This window comes from Psammomys obesus, unplaced genomic scaffold (genome assembly GCF_907164565.1).
Source record: "Psammomys obesus unplaced genomic scaffold, mPsaObe1.curated_primary_1811, whole genome shotgun sequence".
Classification (NCBI taxonomy): domain Eukaryota; kingdom Metazoa; phylum Chordata; class Mammalia; order Rodentia; family Muridae; genus Psammomys; species Psammomys obesus.
In genome coordinates, this window is record NW_026592118.1 from 30,331,968 (window position 1) to 30,357,463 (window position 25,496).

The 25,496-nt window shown below is 38.0% G+C and overlaps 1 protein-coding gene across 2 annotated transcripts in view; it reads right to left on the reverse strand.

Annotated features, from left to right (window-relative positions):
• The window catches only part of Calcr (calcitonin receptor), an 82,531-nt gene that overhangs the window by 9,723 nt on the left and 47,312 nt on the right, over positions 1–25,496 (reverse strand). Inside the window, exons 4-11 of one of the 2 annotated variants that reach the window (XM_055612971.1) lie at positions 25,384–25,462; positions 20,082–20,235; positions 18,729–18,839; positions 16,275–16,387; positions 15,668–15,759; positions 12,397–12,523; positions 11,437–11,547; positions 1,706–1,859 (exon numbers count right to left, since the gene is read on the reverse strand). In XM_055612971.1, the coding sequence (XP_055468946.1) occupies positions 1,706–1,859; positions 11,437–11,547; positions 12,397–12,523; positions 15,668–15,759; positions 16,275–16,387; positions 18,729–18,839; positions 20,082–20,235; positions 25,384–25,462 (941 nt within the window). The remainder of the gene's footprint in view (positions 1–1,705; positions 1,860–11,436; positions 11,548–12,396; positions 12,524–15,667; positions 15,760–16,274; positions 16,388–18,728; positions 18,840–20,081; positions 20,236–25,383; positions 25,463–25,496) is intronic. The other variant, XM_055612973.1, reaches the window with a different exon arrangement.

Here is a 25,496-nt window from a genome sequence, read left to right on the forward strand (position 1 = left end):
TTCCTTCCTTCCTTCCTTCCTTCCTTCCTTCCTTCCTTCCTTCCTTCTTTCTTTCTTTCTTTCCTTTCTTTCTTTCTTTCTCTCTCTCTTTTTTTCCCCAAAGATACTGAAAATAAGAGCAATACTTATTCCACAGGCTTTTCCTCCTCCCTTTTAAAAAATAGATTAAAAAAATTCTTGCTTGTTCAATGTGAAAATTCATAGATTTTCCTTCTTTCTATTTATAACAAGGGGATACCGGTAAGTCCAAAGCAGCCTGAAGACATTGCTTGGATATGAGAGATACTAAATACCAAATATTAAAAGATGCAATACAGACACAGAAAAGAGCAGCGAGGGGAGAATCATTCTTTCATTTTCTGGTGGGGAGAATTTCATCACCACACAGTTGTTCATTCACGGGATGGCTTTGTCATGCCTCTAATAAATTTAGGTGTTCCATTCTCTTTTATATCCTGGATTTGGAAACATTTTCATACATATGGCCTTGGGCTTGATGTCCCCTAAAGACTACCTAGTTCCCAGGAAATAGCTTGGGGGGCATATTTTCTGCAGCCCAAATTTGAAGATTATTTTCAAAATAATCTTGTGGTGCATTATTTTATTGATATTGTAAAGTCTAGAACCTATGCTACTGTTTCAGTATTTTCAAAAGAGAACCGTATAGTGCCAGCAGAAAGTTTTCTCTGTTACCTTACATCTTTTAACATTCCAGTGAAATGTTGAGAAGTTGTTTGGGCTTACCTTTGTGTTCCTCCCGCACAAAGACAATGCTACTTCAAGTTCTAAGCCAAGGCTATCGCTTTAAAACGTGCCACTCTCTTTTTGAATAGTAAGGGATGTGGTAGATTTTAGTTCTTTTCTTTTCTCTCCCTCTCTGTCTCTTTCTCTATCTCTTTCTTTGTGTCTATCTGTCTCTCTCTCTTTCTCTCTCTCCTTTCTCTCTGTGTATGTTAGGTAGAAGTGAACAGATTTTGGTATGTCCCAACACTGCACTGTTATACTCTGGCTGACTTTCTGTCTTCCCAAATACCTACCTATAAGGAACAAATCCTCCCTTTTGACACTTTCTTTCTTTCTGTGGTTAGAATACTGAACAAGAGATCTACTGCATTAGTTAGCCCTGGTTAGCAGTTCTGTGGTTACTATGAATGTCATAGTCTTTATCACCCTATTTGGATCATGCTAATGAAGTTCTGAATATTTGCTGATCAAGGAAGGTTGAAGTATTAAATAAGCATTTTGTTATCATCCCTTCCCTTTTAATACAGGAGAACAACTCATTTTTCCCTTCTGTATTGTTCATGTGCTAAACAGAGATCTATATTGAGTTGTATACAAAGATGACAACCAGCTTTATAAGTACTTTGCAATACACCAGTATGGAAAGAAAAGTATAAATGTTCCTTCCAAGGTACTCTTCTCTCAACTGAATGCCATAGGTGAGAATACATTTATAGCTAGCTCTGTTTTCATGGAATCTTTTCTGAGTTTTACAGATAGATACTTTTGACACTCGTACAAAGAAGATTCATCAATTGTGTTTCATCTAAAATAGGTAAACTAGATTTGAAAGGAACATGTGAGGGAAAAGCTGCCAAAGACTGGAATTCTGACTGTGTTTTCTGAAATCAAGATGGGGAGAAGGGTATAAATATGCAAATGGGTAAATGGAGTGCAAAACCCAATTGTATGAAATACATACCCCAGCCGAGAAGATAGTACCAGCGCAGGCGTTGCTCCTCAGTAAACACAGCCACAACGATGAGAGTGTGAAGGTAGATCCCTTCACAGAGCATCCAGAAATAGTTGCAAGCCATCATGTACTGATGGAAGAAGTGCAGAATCTTGCAACTTATCTGTTAGGGAGAAGTGAAACCCCTTAGTGGAGGGCAGTGGAGATCTGCTTGTAAAGGGAGGAGTACAATTATGAGCCAACATACTTGCATTGAACTCTCAAGAATTACCCTGAGTATTTGTCAACACGTGCTCTCTACGTTTACAAATCAAAGGGACAGTGTGGAGGTCATAAGCATTGTATGTAAATAGCCACATAGGCTCTGAAAGCTGAGGCCACAAAATATTCTTTTCTCCATCAAATTCTGGAGACTTACCTAGACTAGGGCAATTCGGTTTCCTACAAGGTGTCTGAGACTAACAGTTTTAAAGATGATCCAAGGCTTTGTACACGACTTCTGTAGTCTTTCCTCCTCCTGTGTTCCATGAGGCAAAACCCCCTCAACATAGTAAGTGCTGCCTCTGAAGCGAATTGGTTTAATTGCCTTCTTACCCATAAAGAGGAGACCACCAGGGGAGAAAGTTCTTTTGTAGGGACCAGGAGCCCATGGTGATCCCAGGTTCTGTTTCATATGGAGTCCTGTTTTCTGTATTAGGAACCAAGTGTTTGTCAAAACCTCTCTGGGACTGTGTCCTCAATGGCGCTGGAACCATGCCAGTGTAGAGTTAATTATGTATCTCTTGATCACCAACATGAGGACACCACAAACTGCAAAAGCATCATTCCCTAGTCATTCTGGAGTAGGCATTTCCATCCTGATATTTTGGGTTAGAAAACTTGCTGTTAGCCTAAACTTGTGGGCAGTTACCAGGATTTTCGCCTTTTATCTAGGAAATGTCTGTAGCACCCTTCGCTCGCTCACAATAATGGAAATTATCTCCAGATGTATCCACATGTTATCTTTGGAGCAGAATGTCTCTTGGGTTAAGAATCCGTTTTCTTGGGACATCTTGCTTTAAATGCAGGTGACAACCACAAGGCAATGACGACAAAACTCAGCATTCTGATTTTAGAAAATGGCAAGTGGTTGTCTATACGACAATTATCTTACCAAGTGATTTTGTTAGGTTGCTCCTAGGGGTTGCTTTGAGCCTAGCTGGATTTCAATTTTCCTTTCATAAAGCAATGTAACAAAGTGACTTTCCGTCCAAAGCACCTCTCTGGACTTGTACGTTTCTCCTGAATGCATAAGAGTCGTAATTCATTTAGTGGGAACAATATGTTGAGCCAATGTATTCTGGTATGCTTCTTTCCCCCTTAGGATTCATAGGAGAAAGCCAGCTTGGCTCATGAAAAGGTAGCTATTTTGCTTTCAAAGGTAGAATCAACTTCTGGTTCTGACAGGTGGAAATAGAAATGTAGAAAAATCCACAACATCAGGATACCTAAAGCAATATATGTTTGGCTTGGAAAAGAACTGGGATACAGCAGTACTGCAGCCATTTCTTTAATTATCTTCCTTATCAGGATTGATTGATTGCCTGGGACATCAGTTTTGTACTTGCTAAGTTAACTACTTTCTATGATGGTTCCAAGACACCCAAACATCAGTAAAATGAGAAATTCAGTTGAGATTTTGGATTCCTTTTCAAGATTACTCTTTGAAATCCCAGCTTCCTCTGGATTTCTAGAGGCTCTCGTGGTTTTCTCTTGTGGGAGGAAGGGATAAGTATGTGGAGATGATGGCCTTTGCCTACGTGATCCAGAGTAGGTGAGGTTTTATTTTTAGCCAAGCTCATTCTCATCATTCTTTGTAGTTACATTCAGAGACATCATTATAAAAACTGAATTAACAGTAGTAATCAATATGTCTGTGTATAATACAAGGTGAGGGTTGTTTGAGGCCCTGATCACAACATTTTCATCAATTAATCAATACATAGCTTTTGTTTGATGTGTTTTATGTACAGACACCTTATTAGATATATATATATATATGTATAGATATACATATATATATTATTGATTCATCAATATTGAATTCTTGGCACACAGCACAATATCAGCTACTTAAAAGAAATGTCCTTGACACTTTCTTTCTTTTGCAAGCATATCAAGGCTTTTTTGTTATGCCTTAAAACAAATTTATCAAGGGAGAATTAAAAACAATAGCCATATATTCCTTAAAGATCTATTCTTGAAGAGTTCAATGCTTATGATCAAGGGAGTGGCCTTTTGGTGGCAAGACAGACAGGTAAACAGATAAATGTACCCATGCACAATGATTTCTCTAAATATGTATTTTTTCAGTTAATCTGACTACACTATTATTTTAACAATTGTTTTCTCAGATACATAACAAAGTCTGGCATTTCGAAGAATCAATGAAGCCAACTAGAGGGGCTTGTTTTAAGAAGACTAAATTCTCTCCTCAGTTTGTGGACAACCAGCAAGGAGTGGAGTACTTTGCTGGGTACCGTAAAACTCTCTGCTCACATGCTAGCCTTTCTGCTTTTGAGGGGAGAGGGGAAGGCTTCAATGCACACTGTTTTGTACTAAAGGAGGAGGCTGGCTATAAATTTACTTCTCAAATTCTTAGGAAAATATTGAAGCAAAATGGAGCAAATGCAAAGAATCTCTCTTCTATTTGTTTAGTTATCAAGGGACAAATAAGTTCTTTAGGAAATATGGCAAACATTTAAAAGTACATTGCTTACCAAAAACAAAAAACAAAAAACCCAAAAATTCAAAATCAGTTTGAAGTGGGCTACCATGCTAACTCCAAAATGCTTTCCCCTGAACTAGTTTCCAATTTTACTTCTGCCAAGTCTTGTTTTAAAAGGGCAATAAGCTTTGTTGCTCATTGGAGTGATCACCAATGATTCAGCATGTTTGTTTACATTTTCGTGGGGCTTCTGTTTTCTCACCCGTTCACTTTAACACAAAAACAGGAGTGGGAAGCTTTGTTTACTTGATCAAGGGAAGATGAATCAATAAATCCATTTCTAAACATTTATCTTGATGTGTGAAAAGACACTTTGATCTGTGATCTGCGTTGATTCAGTTTTTAGGTTAATTTAAAAACGTGATGAATTTTAACATCTAGGTTCCACATTGAGTAAACCTACAGCGACTGTTGCGTGCGTAACGACCGCATCTTTTTACATCTGGTTCTTCCACTACCCTCCAAAGGACTTGCATTCGGCAATATTGAGAGAGGTGAGTAACAGGTGCTTATTCAATTTAAATGAATATGGCTTTGTGTGTGGCTCATAACGTTGCTCAATTGAGTGTTTCAACCCTTAATTAATATCATTATTTAGTATGTAAATGAGAATTGCTTATTCAAGAGTGGACACAATTTGCAGGGCCTTTTATTGTAATTAAATAGTTCTGAAATTCTTGGCAATATTTGTAGAAATCAAAACATATCTGAAGGGAACAGGCTGCTGACATCCATAGAAAATGTAAAATGTTGGACTAAACTCACCTAAATGGATTTTTTTTTTTAATGTCAGTTGCATTTTGGGTCTTTGTCATGTTTTTCTAAGTGTCAGAAAGGGTATCTTTTGAAGATGGCACCCCCTAAATAAAGTACCCAAATAAACCTTGTTGCTTTTCTCCTGTGTCACTGCTAAAAGAGCTGTTTTACTTTGCACATTTTTTTTTTAAACTGGTGTATTAGTAGGTTCCATTAGATGCACGCAGAAACTCTTCAGTAGTCAATACTTAACTACCATTAACAAAGTTTTCTTTACTAAGTAAAAGTATTCTATTGTTTCACTATGCCTTGTTTTTCCATAAAAAAATTTTCAGGTTTCAAATTGACAGTTTAACATATTCATGATGAAGTTGATAAAGGTGTCTTGAACTTAATTTAGAATGCTCTGGTTTTCCCTGTTAGATGCATAGATTTATTGATATAGATAAATTAGTCATGGATATTTTCACTTGTTGGTATCTTCTGAAATTAGAGTAGAATTATGATCATTTTTACCTAATAATATGAATTCCTTGTTCATGGAGTTTGGTTAAGACAAAATGACTTTATCTTTCATAAAATTTGAGACATTTTTGGTATTTTCAGCTTCACATTGTTTCCAGTCAGTTCTTCGATGTCTCTTCATGGTATTTATGATATCTGTATTTTAAATTTTTATGTATTTGGCCTACATGTTCTTGAGACTGTTCATCTCCCATGGTATTTTTTGTATCTTCTTCAAATTGGGGAGTTATTCTTGGCTAACCACTGATTTTGCCGGATTTTTTTTTCTTTTTTTTGGTCTCCATCCTGTAAATAAGCTAATCTAATGTAATATATTTAAATTTCAGTCACTCTACTTTTTGGCTCTAGAATTTCCAGGTTGTTCATTTTTCTTAATTTCAACTTTGTGGTTAATATTTCTTGAATTTCCATTCAATCACAACTCTTAGTATAGTTATAATGACTACTATATAGTTTGATAATTTTAACATCTGGGTTAACTAACATTTGATCTTATTCTATGTTTTCTTTTCTTGTAGCTCAGGCAGGCCTAACACCCATGGCAACTTTTCTGTGCCAACTACCTGGGTGTTGGGAGTAGAGGAATGAGCCGCAAAACAAGGCTGTTTTTTCTCTTAACAACAGGTCATACTTTCTTTTTTTCTTTCTTTCTTTCTTTCTTTTTTTTTGATATCTGGTGCTTTTGAACTATTTCTAGATACCATCAACATTGGGATGTTGTAGACTCTCTGGTATGGAGTCTAGATTCTGTTATATTCCTGTGAAGTTTTCTTATTTTGTTTGAATAGGCACGTTAAACCCAAAGTACACATCTCTAGTCAGACTATTGGCAACTTAAATCTCAGTTGAGTTGTTTAGATTTAATCATACCCTTAGATTCCTGAGACCTAAACATATATATTCATGGAGCCTCTGCTCCTCACTTTTCTGAGAATACCTTTTACTTTTAGAGCACTGTAATTGCCCCTGTTCTAACATTATGCAACAGAGGAGCTGCTCAGCCATCTCTATTTTCTTCTAAATCAGACATATAATCTGTAGCATTGTATGATGATTATAATGAGTGGCTAAGCATAAACCAAATTTTAAGGAAATATTTTTCTCCACAAATTTAAGTAAAATGAAGAATAGTAGGCCAGAGTAGGCTACCCATTACAGGACCATATCATGCCATTATTTCCTATATCGCCCCGGCAAATCCATCACACATGTTTATTTCCAGTCTGTTTCCCCTACAGGCTATTTTAACCGGCAACCCCGTTAGTTCACCCCACTGTGACTTTCCTCTCCAGCCTTTTATCTCAGTCATCAGTCTCATGTTGTTTTGACTGGGCAGGAGCAGTCATTTCTACCGTGGACTGCACAATCCCCAGTGTCCGGTACCCTTTCAAGTTGAGCTTTCTGTAACCTCCTAGAATGATGCTCTGGTCTTGTCTGGTGGGTCAATTGACACAGACAAGTTAGAGATAGAAGAAAATCATGCCATTTTTGAGCTTGGGATGCCTTCGTCTTTACTTAGGAAAGACGCCATAAAAACCGTCATCTGTCTCAGCTTTTGAGGTGCTGAGTGCTCAGGTTCCCAGTAAAAACCAGTCTTCCCATCTTGTCCCTTTCAGAGCCAGAGAGAAAGTTCAGACAGACATTGCTAGAAAATGGCAAGTACCCTGGCAGCTTTGTTTAGATGCAGCAAGAACAATGCTTCTACATCTGCCTCCGGACTCTACACGGAGACCATCGAATGAACAGATAGAAAAGGAAAGTGAAAATTGGGATATTATGGAAATGAAATGCTTAATGATAACGGGCAATTTTCACATCACTCAGTAAACTGAGGATCTATTCAGCCCTTATTTATGGCATGAGTTATTTTGAATTTAATTTGAAAAACAAAAACAAAATAGAAGAAGGTGAAGGAATAAGATTCTTATCTTGAGTAATACAGGTAAGAATAAACCTATCAAAAACTTTGGAGGCAGGGAGTGAGGACCTTGATGGAGAAGGGAACACAGAGCCACAGAGGTTCACCTCTGTTGAGTGGGATGTTCCATGTCCTTTCCATCACAAGTAAACAAAAGCTTGTATAGGAGTGGCTCAGCCATATTTGCTACGAACGAGATGACATGGCCTCTCTCATCAGGAATGAAATATTTTCTTTTTAACATATTCCCTTAGTTAGTGGATAGAAAAACTTGTGTGCCTCTTGGGTATTGATTCAGTGGCTTGAATTGGACAAACATATCCCTTCTCTGTTTTAGTTTACTTAGGAGAGAAAAATGTCACTGAAAATTAAATATTATGTTTTCCTTGAGAGGAGACAGATGTCTCTATGACATTCAGAAATGGAAAGTGTGCTGGCGAATTAGCTTTTCTTCAGTTTATGACTATGGCTATATTGTTCACACTATGGTTCCATAAATATTTATAGACCGACAATGTCAAAACATTTTGTTTCCAAAAGGATTTTTTCTGTTGTATTTTCTACTTATTTATCATTTATTTATTTATTTATTTATTTATTTATTTATTTATTTATGTGTTTTTTTTTTCTTTTTTGTCTGTTTTTTTATAGTGAGGCAGAACCTTGATATCATACTATTTAGATTGCTGGGTTTTGTTTGTTTGTTTGTTTTTGTTTTTGTTTTTAGGAGAGAGGTTTCAAATTACTACCTTAAAGTAACTTTTAATGCATGATTCTGCATATGACTTAGCAGGACTGAGAACATGGTTCTTAGCCTTTAGTTGCTGGTTTGGCTGTTCTCATCAATCAGGAGAACATTCCTCCCAAGAGAGATGGAGCTTGGGAAAACTGGTTGAGTTTTCCTTGTTGTTGTCTATTCCCTGTACCCAGTTCTATGGCAATAAGGAAAATGTCTTCTTTCTTCATATGTAAATGACAGGATCTACTATAATCCACAGGAATAATGTTCTGGATGGGAAAAGACACTTAAGCAATTGGGCTTTCAGAAGTGCACTTGTGATAGATAGACTATACACTTGCAATGTGAGAGAAAACGAATTCCACCTTGTATCTTCCACAGATGTAATTGCTTCAAGGAACAGAAACATTTGAAATGTGTCTGCTTAAGAAAACTCCTGAAGCAATTTTGCTTCCCCGGAGTGAGTAGTCCTACGCCCCTTATTTATGAAGGGGCAGATTTAACCAATTCTCGTTGGAAAGCTGCAACTCTTCAAATACAGAATGTACCTGAAGCAAAATCCCTTCATTTCTTTCTTCTTTGAGAAGGGGGGCTGAGTGGTTTACAAGCACGAATTTACTTTTAGAATTGTAATCACTTACTTTTAGCCTATCCTATTTAAATGATTCGGTGAGAGGTTTGGGTTTTCATACTTTCTCTCAGGGATGAAACTTTGTGAATTGTGAAAGAGAACACGTTATAACATCACTTATTTGCCAAGTAATCGAGCTGATACTGGCAGCCCATTCTCATTTTGTCTAGGCTCAGGCAAAAGAGAACTTTCAATTTTAGACACATAGAGAAATATATATATATATATATACAGATTTGTGTTATTTTGTTTTTCATGATAAAAGCAGCCACATTTCAAAATAGGCCAAAATATCCTATTTTGAACTCTCAAACTTGTGGTTGCAGAACACAGGGTACTGTGAGAGCCTTGGCTCATCCGGAGGGACAGTGAGGATAATGGCATCAAGTCATGTTGCCTGATAGTATCAGTTCTGTTCAGACAAAGGACTAAATTAGCTCGGTAATGCTAAGTTGACTGGCTAGAATTCTTTGTTTCAGCGTTCCATAGTTTTTCTTCAGGAAGTTTGCTTTTATTATATATATAAAATTATGAGTTTTTTGGGTTAAAAATGTACTGATTGGGAGAACCAGCTTTTTGTCTTTTATGCCATAAGGATAAACTTTATTCCTTTTGCTCTAATGTACGTGAGAGAATCATCATCATTCCTGCGCACCAGAGAAAAGCTTTCTGCTTATTTCCTAAGATCTCACTGACATTTTCCCAGGAAGTCAGCAGCTCAATGGGCCAAGCCAGCCTTCCAGACATCTGCTCACCAGCTTCTATAAAGTTTCCAGGCAATGGAGGAAGCACAGGATAGATATAGGATGATTCAGTGATGGCTAAGAACAGTTTGACTGGAAAAGTGCCTTGGCGTGTCTTTCACTAAAACATCTTATGAAAGTGAAAGCATTTAGCAAAGATAGCTAATGAGACTATTATGAATAAGAAGCTGTGTGATAAATTCATTGGAAACGCCAAACACAGAGATGCAAGGACTTAGCCACAAGGTAACAGTTAGCAGAAACCTTGTGTGCGTACGGTATTATGCGCTTGGGGATCCTAAAAATGTTACTCTTCTTTTGAATTTTAGGAGAAATCCTTAAAACCAAGCAGAGTGGGTGGGGTTTTTGTTTTGCTTTGTTTTGTTTTTTGGTTGTTTTAATTCTCATTTGATGGATATGTTTGCGCAAGTTTCTACAATTTAGTAGTAAACTTGGTAATGGGGTGTAGAATCTGATTTTTTAGTTTCAAGATGATAACAAGGTCAGCAAGATCTCACAGACCGTGAGGACTGTTTCTGCTTGTAACAGCAGGAGAGCCAGCTGGGCAGATGGGAGAAAATCTATTTGTGAGCATAAGTACTCTGCAATGCGACTGAGCACCAATCCCAGGTCAGTGTGGCTGATTATTCAGGAAGTGAAGTGCCACCCTTTAATGGGAAATGAAAAAGCCAAAACTCCAACAATCCTGAAAGACGCTTAGCGCATTGCTTGTACTTCGATGGCTAATTACAGAGAATCATTGTAATGGATGAGACAGTTGTTTTTTTCAAGAACATAAGGAAGTAGGAGACTATCAAGAGTACAGAAAAGAGAGATAGGATTGAATGAGATTGGGCTATCTTTGAGTCCTATCTCCAAGTATTCAAAATAGGAAAGAAATTTGCCTCCACAGAAGTGTAGTTTCCTAACTTTAAAAATAGGATACTATCCACTTCTCACTGGGGATGGTGATAGCATTAAATATTTAAATGAGATCAATTTTATTTCAATAAGTTGGCATTTAAAAAGAAATGCCACCAAGGAAAACTCATTTGGTTACATACTTCTTCAGGTAAGACAAGACTTTGTGTCCATTAGTAGATGCCATGGATTTTAAAGAAGAATCGTAATGATTTCATGAATATTTTCAAATGGTAAAAATGATTAACACCGTGGATTGCATTAGAAGCCAAATTAAGCTTCTTTCCCATGCTATGCCACTGTTATGCAGGATGCATGCTCTGGGCAGATTTCACGCATTTTTGTTATTGGGTTGGCAGAACTGTCAAATGCCAGATTTGAAAGATGAGGCTATCTACAGATGCTTGCATAATACAGTTAAGCAGAGAAACAAAAGTTAAAATATGCCATGGCTAGTCCTATGTGCTAGATAGCTGCAGTTCCTGGTTCTAGGTTCCATCTCCTCCCCATTCCCACTGACCTGGGCACATACACACATCTGTCTAGAGCTACTTAGGCTTCCTTGATCTCCACCTTCTGGACTCAGCTCAGTTAATGGGACCCTCTACACAAACCAGTAGATGAGAATGAATTAGGACAAAGCAACCCCCCCACCCCCACCACCCCCTGTAGGTTTGTCCCAGGCTGGCTGCGTCTGGAGACAGAAGTCCCGAGTTTCTGAAGTCCGATCCTCATCATACCACTTCACTGTCATGAGGGTGCAGCTTTCCCTCCTTTGCACTCAGGGGTAGGGGTGGTGACAGTTCCCACTGCATTGTCCACATATGTGTGTTATGATGAAATATATGCATCTGTCAATGTTTCAGAACAGAAAGGATCAAATATTGGCAATTTCATAGGCAAGGTAATAATCACATCATTCAACTGTTGCTTTTGAATTGACTCTATAGCAACTGGACTTCAGCATCATGCGTATAGCAACTAGACCATCTTTATATTTACCCAGTTGGCTAAAGTGTAGCCACATCCAGAAACTATTAGGAGAAGAAAAGTCTTAGAGGAAAAGAAAGAAAGTTGAAGACAAGTGTGAATTACTGTAAGCAGACCTCAGGTCAATTTTGACAAAAGGAATCCATGGTAGTTCTTGGTGATAGAGCCAAATGAATTTGGTTCTTCTCAGTAATGCATAGAAGGATGATGCATATGGCATGAATTTCATGAATGTCTGTCTGGTTGACCTTAAATTCTCTGTATTTCCTTAGGTCAGGATGGATCCTTTTCAGAGCATACAGACATAGAACTTGACCATATTTGTAGGATTCATTTGTGTAAATGCACAAGTGCTTATAGCTGATGTGACTATAACAAAAGACTACGCTAGCAGCATACCATTGAAATAATTTCTAGCTTGGCCCATCTGTAATAGTCAGTGGCAAACTGGGGTTTATTGGGAAGCACTGTTCTGATAAATTATTGGATAGCCACAAAGCATATGATTTATTGCCTAATTCTCATTTATCTATGTCAACAGTTCACACTTCTTTCACATGTCACAGTTATCTTCAAGAGCCACTAACAGGCTTTCTTAATGCAAAAATCAACTCTAGAAGTAAATATTATTATGCATTGAGCAACTGACTACTCAACAATTAGTTCCCTACTTCTACAGTAGAATTAAAAGCAAGCCAGATAATGCTTACCGGGTCCCGTCGCACCAGATCTCCATTGGGCACGACCTCAACCAGGTGGATGATGATAATGATAGAGTTCAGAATGTAAGTAAGGAACATGTTCTTATGCAGAGTCACCCTTTGGCAGCCAAGGTTCCTGCGAGGAAGATAACAGAAACATTCCTAATCTCACACAACTTCATTGATTAGCAGTACACCCTCATTTACTTCATGTTATTGTGTTTTTTAATTACAATTTATTTATTTTGTATCCTAACTGTAGCCCCTTTTCTCATCTCCTCCTGGTCCCTCCCTCCCTTTTTGCCTGCTATATCCCTCCCCTAGTCCACTGATAGGGGAGGTCCTCTTCCCTTTCTATCTGACCCTAGGCTATCAGGTCTCATCAGGACTGCCTGGATCCTCTTTCTCTGTGGTCTAGTAAGGTCACCTTATCATGAAATTTGCAGACAAATGGTGGGAACTAGAAAAGACCATCCTAAGTGAGGTAACCCAGAAGCAGAAAGACACTCATGGCATATACTCACTTATAAGTGATATTAGCCATATAATTCAGAATAAACATACTGAACTGCATAACTTCTTATTTTGGTTTTAGAAAAGTTTTATGAGATCGACTGACTGAATTTTGCAAAATAACCCTAAGAACACAGAATTAAGCAAGAGACTGATGGCGATTTTTTTTTTTTTTTTTTGCACAGGTTCCACATTAATGATGCAATCTAAGTGCACATGTCATGAAATTTTCCATTGTAATGTACACTAGGGATCTTACAAGTGAATTGTCTGAAAAATGCTGGGAAGTTTTTTCTAGTTAAAATACAAATTCCAGTGATAGGTGAGCATTTTCTTTACTTTCAAAAACTCTTTCATGTTTAAATATAAGAAAATATTAGAACATTATTAACATTATTTTCTTTTTTATTTCATTTTTTTCCACAAATTTATTTATTATATATCCCGACTGAAGCACCTTCTCTTCTTAATCTTAAGAAAACAAATGTCCCTAAATAGTTTTTGGTTTAGGTCCTTTAATGAAACGTTTGAAAACGAGAATAAAAATCATAGCTGACTGCTTTGGGGTATGGATCTTTGGCAACACAGCCCTTGTACCCTTTGTGTGTTACTATCTCTTCTTGTTGTTTTCCTAGAGAGCCAGGTGCTTCAGCTGTGTCTTCTCATTATTAGGTTCAGATTATAAATCAGTTAGATGTTTCTCCTTCCTAAGTTTAAGTTGCTATTTGGCAGTCTTGGGGACTGAGAGGTAGTGGACCACATTCAGGCCTTTCTAGAAGCCGTGTCTGGTGCTGTGTGAAGGGCATGGCAAGAGTCATTTTTCTTTGGGACTAGCTGGGTTGAGGAATAGTTCATCTTTGCCCATGTGCTGAATTTATAGACACTCATCTTGAGTAGCTTAATAAAGAAACGACAGTTCCAAGAACATTCTTATTTTCTTTTTTTTTTATTTGACTCTCATACCTTATCAAATATTTAATTGACTAGAGAAATAAGAAATCAGATTATGGCTCTGCCACTTACCTTTGAGTCAAGGGTACATTTTAATTATTTTATTATTTTAATGTGATTAGAGTTTTGGAGAGTTTTCATTCTTTCACTTTTCTTGTGTTCTTGTTTTTTTTTTTTTTTAAAGAACTCAAAGGTAAGTCTTTTAGCATCATGCCTTTTAATCAAAGCTGTTGTGAGCCATGATGATTTATTTATTTACAATGGTGAAGAGCAATTGAGAAATGAAGACATTCCAAAATTAATCATGTAATGTGATTACTCTGCTGTGTTCTGATCATTATAATTGAAAATACTCTCCTAATTCTAGTAATTAATTCTCTATGTCTTGTTGCTTTATCAGGCTTTCTTCTGTTAAACCTTTTATGGAATGAGCTTATTGATGATTTGCTTATGTCATTTACTATTCACTAAAAATTGCTTAGGTGTAATAATAAATAATAAGATTTGTAAGTGTGATACAGATGAAGATTTAAAAAGGATCAAGGAAAAGTAGTCTTTGTGCAAAGATGTGTTTATAGGTGATTAGTCTCCACCTGGCTTAATTACTTTTAATATTATCAAGGAAATATTTTAATGAAAATTAAATTAGGATTTTTTAGTCTACCTATGTGTCACTATATATTTAATTACATCCATCCTTTAAGCATAAAGAATTATTTGAACTTGGAAGTCAAGAAAGCTCTTCATAATTTGTATCATTCCACAATCATTATTAGTACCAACAGTAACGACTATGATAGCAATAATAATTATCTCAAACACTCACATTGCATTTATTTTGTGTCAGCCACTAATCTGTCAGATTATTCCTGCTTGTATATTTTTTTTCAGTTTCTAAAATATTTACTTAACTGTGGTGTCTCTCTAAAGAATATATATGTGGCTTACTTTAAATTTATAGTTGTACATACACAATTGTAATAGCTACTGAGGCATAAACTTGGGAGCTTTATTTTGAGGAAGATTCATTTTGTATATAACGTTTCTAACTTATTTTTATTTGATGTATGTGTGAATATATTCTTGTGTGTGGAGACCAAACAGATGTCAACACTGGCGACTTGTACTGTTCTTTATGTTTTGAGACATGATTGCTCACTGAGCTTGGAGCTTACCATTTCAACTAGGTTGGCTGGACATTGAGGCCTTAGGACCCATCTTTCTTTACTGATTCCCCAGTGCTGGGGTTACAAACAAGCTGTGATTAGCTTTTTACATGGCTGCTTGGAATCTGTACTCAGGTCCCCATACTTTGATGGTAAGCATTTTACTCCAGGGGCAAGAGTTTATGATTAAAAGATATAGCGATTTAAAAGATTCCTATATACAGTCATCTAAAAAGGATTTACCCTTCCTTTTCTATGGGATGTTCTCAGGGCTTCACCAGCCCCACTCCTGTTCTAGTTAAATTTGCTTATTACACAACTCATAATTTGGCAGCTGCATTTGAAGATGATAAGAAATCCATCTTGTTCTTCTCAAGTATAGTTGAGATTATATTTAGCTCATTTTACTTTTCTTGCTCAGTTATCATGTACAATGGCATGAGCTAAGTATGCCTCACTCTTTCAAGATTTACTGTTATTTATGCAAACTGAAGAAGAAGATGACGATGATGATGATAATCAACAATAATAAAAATAAGTGGAGAATTGTACTTCAAGAACTTTTCTTGTGATATTGTCTTTCTGGGAACAAGATACTAAATAAAGCTGACCTTAGATTGAAAAAGAAATGGTATTTTAAATATGCTTACTTGAAAAACATGAAGATCCCCATGGAACTAACCAAAGCAGCGATCGACAAAGAGTGACCCACAAGAGCCAGGTAGTACAGGACATACGCATTCTACAAGAGAAAGAGTTGGAAAAAAATTCTCTTAAGTAGATGACCAGTGATTATCTGGACCAATAGTTTCCCCTTCTAAACGTAAGTCTAAATTCATAAATGTTTACTCCTTGAAAATGTATCTTAAAATTATAACAACTGTTTCAGTGAATGGAGTTATTTTTTTTCTAATTAGTGGTACATATAGAAATAAACTGAGCCACTTTTCAAAGAACCGAACTCCTTGAGACGGGTCTTTCAGTATATTGCAGAGGTCATTTTAAATGCTTTAATTTATTGTTCCTGATTGCAGTAAGCAAGCCAAGCAGGCTTCAGCGTGTCTGACACACTGATGTATAGCTTGGTAACACTTCCAGATATTTCTGACCCCTGACAACTAGAGAGGCTCATATCCTTACACAAAAACCTGTTTGTCTTTGTGATTTGTGAAAGCAGCTATTTTGCAGTTTTACATCCATTCCCATGAACCAATAGCAGCATTCTCATATGATACTGAAATCTGAACTAGAACTTACATGCAGTTTGTCAGGAGTGAACGCGTTGCACAGAGTGTAGTTGGACCAGGTTCGGTTGCTGTCAGGGTGTCTAAACCATTCTCCGTTTTCATCACAGTATTTTGAAACCTTTTCTGTTAATGGAACAGAATGGTAATGTATGAGTCTCTCGAATCCCAAGAAGAGAGGAAATAGCTTAAAGCTTAAAAGCTATTCCCTAGAGTGAATCACGTTATAGAACCCGAACGTAGAGATAACACGGACTATCTCGCCACTTTGACATTTAACGCTGATTGAGTGAAGCCAAGTGTAGGGCCTCACATGCCTCCTTGGCAAATGTTCCCGTTTCCACTGTAGCATATTCCTGTACACCACATCCTCTTCAGAACTCCAGTGCTGACATTCACTCTTTCGCTCTTTACTTTTGTGCGGTATATGTGTGTTTATGTGTTCCCGTGCATGCGCGGGTGTGCTTAGAGTATGGGGTAGATGGGTTAGGGATGTCCCCCAGTCATTCTGTTCTCAGTAAGTATCTACCAGTGAACCTAACTCACCCATCTGGCCAGCTTGGATAAATCCTTCTGCCTCTGTCTTTCCAGCATGGGAACCTAAAGGTGTGTCCCTGTGCTCAGATTTTTTTTATGGGGATGTGTAGGAACAAACTCAGACATTTCTGATTTCACAATCTTGCTGACTGCGATTTCTCAGTGCCCCACTCCCTCTGTGTTTTATCAAGCACTTCTTCAAAATTAAAACCTCTGCCATTTCATTGGAGTAGTTTCGTGTTGTGAAGATTTAGCCTTCTGTCTACAATAAAATCATAAAGAGCTGAAATGTGTTGAAGAAAGACGTATTGAAGATGTTCTTTTCTTTAAAAGTGAATTTGTCTCTTAGCTAAGATGGTTCCATCTAAAAACTAGACTGAAAAGATGGATCTGTGACTAGAAATCTCTGCTTTGCTTATCAAAACCTTGCCTTTTAGTCAATATTTATAGCTGCTTTGGCAAAGGTCCATTGCTACTTTCAAGCCGGCTTACTAGCCTCAATTGTAGAACAGCATTTTTTTGTGCCAGTCAAGCCACCTTTAATGCAGTAACAGTTCAAGATTAATGAAGCATCCTGTGCTGGGAGGATAGAATAAAGTCCTCAAAAGTCTCCTGTAGCCTTTTCATTCCAGTTTACAGGAACGTAGCTCAGAGGTAGCGAACTGTCCAGCGCCCTTTCTGAATATACTTCAGGATGAGATTTCTAGGAGTGGCTGGCCAACACTCGCCTTTATTCTATGTTGCATTGGCTTTAAAGTTCTAATTCTACTTTGGTTATCTCTTTTTTTTCTGGATTAGGACTTTGGCTTCAATGATGAGTGAGGTCTTCCCTTGAGGAAAGCCTCCAAAGTGTCTCCAAAACATTGCCTCACTGAAGGACTCTCATCTCTGCTCTTAGAGAATTCCAGAGACACTCAAATATCTGTGGCCAGGTTAGATCATTTGACTCCTGGAAGTTTTTTTTTTTTTTTTTTTTTTTTTTTTTTTTTTTTTTAATCTTTTTCTAGAGACTTACGTGGTGTGTCTCTAGATGATCCTATTTAGTTTCATCATCTGGACCTCTTTACTAATTAAAGTTTATACACCCCTTTCTGTATCTTTTAGATTTAATTTGATGGGACAATTTTGGATTTCTTCTAGCGGGGCTGAGTGTGGTTATTCCATAGCTGATTAGGCAGCTTCGGTAGTGAGTGCGTACCACCATTCGCCCTGTGGCGTCTGTCTCACCGGGCACATCTGGCGTGCTCTGTTTCCTAAGGCACAGCTGTTCGGTATGTTTATATGAGCCTGCCAAGCCCTGATCACTTCTATTCCAGAATTTTCTTAACCTTTTGTTAGGTTCAACTTACCCAATCCCATTTTCTACTCACATCTCTCTGTCTAGTTTCTGGACTGAGGCTGTGACAATTTACACACATGCCTCCACACCACCCCTGAGAACTGCCTCTATTCCAGACTTCCACATGTGTATCCATGGCAATCTAAAAATAAGTGATGCCAGAAATTCACCATCGCATGTCACTTGGAATCTGATCCTTCTAGACTGTCACTTGCTTGAGCATTCCAGGTTGGCGTCTAACAATATGTACGTGATAGGATCAAGGCCTGAAAGAGCCACGTATCTGCCCTTAAAAGTTATGAATCTATTCTACCTTGTACAAGTTTGCATGAGAATTAAGAAATAATACTTAATTCTAAATAGAGAGGTCTCAACATCATGTATTGAGTTGGGATGGCACACAATCTCGTATCAAATATTGTAAGTGTAAAAGGAGATAATAAGTGTGAAAATACTTTGCAGTGTGAAAGGTGATATTCAGTGTGACACACCACTATGTAGCTTCCATAGCTGAAGTGGATTTGGGTCCACTTACTCATTTAACATATTTTTATTGATAACAAAACATAAAAACGCAATGAAAGGCCTTACCTGCTGGGTCAAAGTCTGGAAAGTAGTCAGGGCATGGCTGGTAGGACATCACCCCAGCTGGAGTGTCATCCCAGCACAGCCAGCCATCCCAGGTGCGGTTGCAAAATGGACCTGGGGATTAAAGAAGAAACTTATGTTGAAACGTGTAGTTTAACTAAAAGAAAGCACTTTCTGAAGAGACCAGAGAGACAGATCCTACAACTGCACTCAAGACTAACCATATTTCAAATGAGCCATTCTCATTAATTTTTGAAATGATCTTTCAAAGGATTTCAGCCTATCTGTGGAAAAATATCTCACTGGATAAAAGGCAGGGTCCTTGCTTAGCTTTGTAAGAAGTTCTCAGGTTGAGCTTCTCGTAAAGCAAGCACCCCCCCGAAATGCATTTCTGTCCACCCATTTAATTGAGGAGGAAACCTAAAGGTAGCCCAGAGATTAATTAAATGGGCTCTGAGGTATGTGGATAAGTTTTCACTTATTGAAATTTTATATTGTTAAAGGTATTTAACCAAAAAGTTGAATTAAAATTGTAACACAGTTCATGTAAGGTGAGGTATATTTTTCTGCATTATTTGCCTAACAGTGGAGAAAAATTCAGCTAGAGCATTATTTATCAAAATTCATGACACACAACTCTGAACTCCATTCACATAGGGATGAGGATATTGTCTAATTTAATAAATCATACAAGTATGTTGCATCTAATAAACCTTTTGTTTAAATATTACTTAAAGCAAACCGTGTATATGAATAGAGTATATTTAATCATTTCCCACCTTTCTAAATAGCCTTTTCTTAGAATGTTCAGGATTACACAAAACTCATCAAATCTTCTAGCATGTTTCAAAGACATGAAAGAGAATTTAAAAGGCTGTGCCAAGGCTTGACTGTCACGCATTCTTCCTTTTTAGTTTTCTCTGGGACTTCTACAGCAAGTAGACTACACTTAGCCCTGAAAATATTTGTGTAGTTACACAGATTACTTTACAGAAAAACACAGATTAACAGTGCTTACTGAGGCAGTTCCCCCATGGAATTGGGGATGTGGTAGTGAGAGAGAAGAAAGAGCAGAGCTTGTCAATGAATTGACATTGAAGGAAAGATATGCCCAGTTGATCCAAACAACAGGGTCTGCACAGGTTCTGCCTCAGGCAGACTCTCTGTCCATCGCTTTCCAGTTCCCTGCCATCACTCAGTCCTGTACTGTTTTTGCTTATTAGGTGTGAATGCTGACTTATTGTGCTAATTTTGTTGTAAGGGCAAATGTCAGGCAAAATGATGTCAGATATATATATCTCCACCTTGGGAAGAAACAGTCTTAAATGATGTCCAGGTTCACATGGCTTCTCTTACCTTCACCCTCATAAGGAGGCAACTGCTCCATTCGGTCATAGCATCTGTACTGGGCATCTACGAGCTTCTTGCGTCCAACCAGGTACAGGAATGGCTCGTGATTGAGGCTGGAGTCAGTGTGATTGGAAGGGGCCTGAACAACTGGGCTGGGGCTCTGCAAAAAAGGTAAAATCAATTACTTACAGAGTGGGTAATGAATTGACACATAATTAAATGTGATGATTTAAAAAAGCACGAAAACATTTCTTTTCCTTTTTATAAACAACATTTATGTAGCACTCCACATAAGATATTTTGTGCTAAAAAACGTATTCCATTTTACATTCATATTCTATTTATATTTTTACCAATATCCGTTTGCTATTGAGAATGAAGAGCAACCATGCACGTTCACACACATGTTGATTATCTCCTATTGTTTTTGTTTATTGTCTTTAGAAAGCTTACACACTGACAATGCAAATAATTTGATTTTTCAAAACATCTCCATCTTAAATCGACTTTTCCAAGAATCATGGCTCACATATTAAAAGATAAAAATTATAGAATAATTATGCTTCCTTAGCGGATGTTTTCAGGTAAGTTTTGCTCCGGTTTTGATTGTGTACTCTGCCCAAAATTGCCTTTTTTTATCCCTTAGAACACATACAAGAGTGACTTTAAGGTGTTCAGACTGGTTTCGTTAGCTCTTGACCTATACACGGTAGCTCATTTTCAGTGAGGAAAGCAAACGCAATTCTTCAGTATTTATACCAGTACACCAGGTTTCAGAGCAGGCCGACATGGTTTTTCTACTAAATCACCATCACAGGTCTTCACTTCTTACATGTTGTGCCTTTGCACATGTGTGCCTGTGTGCGGTAATCACCACCACAATATCTTCTCTAGCTTGTAACCAGATAGGGCTCCTTGGTACTGGGAGTGATGTGCTTCGTGGTGCCCCCACCCCCCATTCTGAATAAAGCTAATTTTTTTTAGAAGACTTTCACACTTCAGCATGCACTTTCTTTGCATGAAGGCAGGCGTGCTGCTGGCCCTCTACAGTATCCATTGAATGTATGTTTACTTGGTTTAATTACATCTAAATTATTCTAAGAATGTTCTCATTGCATGCATCTGTGGCGCAAGTTGGTTCTTTTAAAAAAAAATTTCCTGAAGTCTCTAAAATAATTCGCCTTCTTAGGTTGATGTTTACAGCCCAGGCTAGCACCATGGTGAAATGTCACTGATCCTGTGTCTACCACCATTTAAGACCCCCGTAATAACGTCATCAATGTAAAACCATATAATACAAAACATAGGAAGTTCAGAGTAGGGAAAGGGATATGGGGCAAAAAATTTACTGAAAGTTACAGGTATACAGAAGAATTTGAATGGGATCTTGGTTATCAAAAGATATTTTGTAGCGAAGAAAGGCTGTGCAAAGTGGAGGAGAATAATACACTAATGTTCAGCGACTGCCATAATACTGCACTGAAACTATCCTGACAAAAGGGGTTGAAAGACTCATCTACTGTGGGTTTTTTGAAAGACAAACAAAACAAAACAAAATGAAACAAAAACAAAAAATAAGCCCAACTCAACACATTTAATCTGATATAATCAAAATATGATGATAAAATAATTTGCATATTTTTATCAGTCAATGCCTTGAAGGCAGAATGCTGGTAAAGTTCACTCAGCTGCATAGATTCCACAGTTTAAAGTCATGGAGGGCAGCTGGGAACTGAATGTCTGAGCCAGATCACCCCATGACCGAAAAACAGAACACAGATCTCGACACTTTCTCACATAATGGAGAGATGAAGGCCTATCTGAATATAAGGAATGGAGGTAAAGTGATGGTCAGAGAGGAATACTGACTAAATGTCAATATTCTTGAAAAAGGAGGATTCCTGGAGAAGGTGGATATGGGGTCAAAATGTTTGTAGGGGGAGGTGAGTTGTGTTTTAGACAGGCCCACAAGTTAGCTGAGTGGAAACAATTTAGAATGAAGGCCATAGATACTACGATTCTAACACCACATTGGCCCCTACTGTGAGCAAGGTTGACTCTAGTGTTGGAATATCGATTATTTACTATTTTAAATTTGTGAAATTGGCGATCTGAGTGAAATAATTAAAAATATGTAATCCCTTTAACCGTGTCACCAATGCAATTCTCTGTCACGACTCATTTCTCACTGATTTTCAGTGAGAAATATTTCCTGAAACTGACAAGCCAAACATGACTGAGGATGAGGTGCTGAAGCAAACAGGTGTGACCCCTGCTCCCACGGAGCTTACAGTCTACAAAGAAACACAAGCACTCTGCATGTTCATGACATGAGACACTGTGAGCAATGACACCCCATCAGGACATTCTCGGATAGACCATTAGGAGTTAGAATGTGTGTTTGTTCAGCTTAAATGTTTTTGAAGAGATTTCTTACTTGTGTTTGCTTTTTATATCTGACTTGCTTATGTTTGTAGAGGACCCTAACTAAAATGTTCAATCCCCATCCTGAAAGGCAAAGAGGATGGACATCAGAAGAAAAAGAAAATAGGAAACAACCTCTGAACCCGCTACAGAGGGCCTCTGAAAGCCAGAAGAAAACAGGAAACAACCTTGAAACCTGCCACAGAGGGCCTCTGAAAGCCTCTGCAGTATAGACTGTCAAAGCAGATGCTGAGCCTGATGGACAACTGATGGGCAGAGTGAATGGAATTTTATGTAAGAAGTGGGAAATAGTAAGAGCTGGAGGGGACGGGAACTCCACAAGCAGAGCAACAGAACAAGATAATTTGAACACAGGGAACTTCCCAGAGACTCATACTCCAACCAAGGACTATTCGTGGAGATAACCTAGAACTCCTGCACAGATGTAGCTCAGGGCAGTTCAGTGTCCAAGTGGGTTACATAGTACTGGAAAGAGGGACTGCCTCTGACATAATCTGATTGGCCTGCTCTTTGATTACCTCCCCCTGAGGGGGGAGCAGCCTTACCAGGCCACAGTAGAGGACAATGCAGCCAATTTTGATGAGAACTGATAGACTAAGATCAGAAAGGAGAGGAGAACCTCCCCTATCAGTGGACTTGGGGAGTGGCATGCATGCAGAAAGGGGAGGGAGGGTGGGATCAGAAGGGGAGGAGGGAGGGGCTTATGGGGGGATACAAAATGAATAAAGTGTAATTAATAAAAAAAAATCTAAACTAATATGACTGAACCAGCAAAGAAGAGAAGATCACAGCATGCATGTGAGAAAGATGTTCATTGTTTATCTAGCTTGGAAACCTTTTGGGGGCTCACTTGATATGCTTAATTGTGTGCCACCTGCTCATTGTCTTCTTATTAAATTAGAAGCTGGAACATCATATTATGTGTATGTGTGTGTACATAGATACATATTCTTCTTTTATGCCAAAAGCTTTAGACATTAGGAATTATTTTCCTTCGGTATTGGTCTTTCCAGAACCAAATTCTGAATTCCGTCCTTCCACATTTGGCAACTCATTAAGAAATGTTTGTGTAATAATTGGAAATTCATGGCAGCCTGGGGGAAATATTCTGTGTGAGGATGCTAAATAGAAAAAGTCTACACTTGCGTTTTCAGTGGCCTCTTTATTAGGTTTGACACATTGGAACATCAGGGGGAGTGGGGATAACATGAGCGAGGGAGGGAATGCTTATGCTGATGGGAGAAGCTTATCCTTACCATTCTTGCAATATTGAAACAAACTCCAGTGAACTTGGTGTGGAGCCTGGCTCAGTAGAGATTGTTTCAACACTGAAAGAATGAAGAACTCAGAACCTCTGTTGTCAGCATTCTGGGCTGCTCCTGGTCTGGTCCTTGCTTGAGCATGGAGGGTGGAATGTTTCCGGTGGCTCCTGAACCTCAATGACTTCCTTCTAAAAATGACATGCACTTGGAATATTCCATTTACCAATGGATGGATGAATAGCTAAGCAGATAGAACACAAATGCAGATAGAAATATATAACATATTTCTAATCATGAAATTAGTACTGTGTAAAATAACACATACAGACACATTTTTACATTGTTAATTGAACTTTTCTGATAATTCCATGCAAATAAAATTGCTAATGAGATAGTATTATTTTTTTCAACCCTAAAAAATAAAGCCAGCAGTGATATTATGAGACAATCAAGCAATATGAAAGACAAGAAGCAATTGGACTACTTTTCACTATTGTGCTTTTGTTATGGGCGATTTCACAAATACATAATGCCATGCTTAGATAAAGGTGACAATGAGACATATTACACGAGTCTTCAAAAACAAACCCACCAACCTACCTACCTATATCTTAATTGTTGTTCCGTGTAGCAGTTTAGCCGCCATCTATGTGGTGTCATTCTTCAATATCTAAGAAAGTGGCATCACACACATGACGACCAAGCAGCCACAGCAGCAGTCAGCAGGTGAGGCGTCGCCAGCTCTTTTCTGAAATAAATACTCTAAATCTCTTCCATATGCCAGGTCCTGAAAACTCAGCAGTGAACTTGCTAGCATGGTTTCTGCCCTTGTGGGGCTTACATTCTAGAAGTTATAGTTCAGAATGTGGACATGAAAGACAGAAGAAAATGAAATGACTTTATGCCAAGGTAAGTCCTACTTTGGTATGAGTTTTGGGTTAGTGGAGGCTTCTAGGAGTGCTGTGATAACTTAGAGTCTGTTCTGGAATCTAGTCCAGGTCTGCTCACTGGCTTTTGGGGCACAATTGCTCCCAAAAGCATATGCGTTTGTCAACTCTCTTAAACATTTAATGAGAAGTGTTACCTTGCTAAATCTTTATGAATAAAGCAACATGAAGTTATATAATTTGAACCTGATCTAAAAGGCTGCATGAAGGTTACAGAGTGCCAGTGGCTCCTAATCTACTGAAGACCGTTAGCGTCCATCGGAATACACTGGAAATCAGTCACCAGACTGATGGAGTTTAGACGTTTTAAAAGTATGGAAGAGCCCAGAAGCCATGATTCAAATTCACATTTCAAAACATGTAAAAAAAAAAAAAAACTTATCCAGGAAAATTCTCACCTTTCTGTACTATGAGGATTGCACACATTATTACTAACCTTTCCAAACAAACGGAACTCAATTGTCTAGATAAACTACTACAATAATTAAAATGAGTAAACGTTCAAAGGGAAGATTTGCTAACAGAATGTGAAGAAAAATGACAGCTTGGCGAAACTTTTTTTTGGTTTCCTTGCAGTTCTCAGTTGGCCCGCACTCAGACACCCCTTCCTACTCTGCACGCTCATTAACATGGAGCAGAATAATCGTCACTTACCACCAGAAGGAGGAGCAGAAGGGTGTACCGGTTCATGAAAGGGAACCTCATCTTCGGCTTGCGAAGGTTGCCCCTTCTCCTAGAAAAATACGAAAGGAACAAAGATTTAAGAT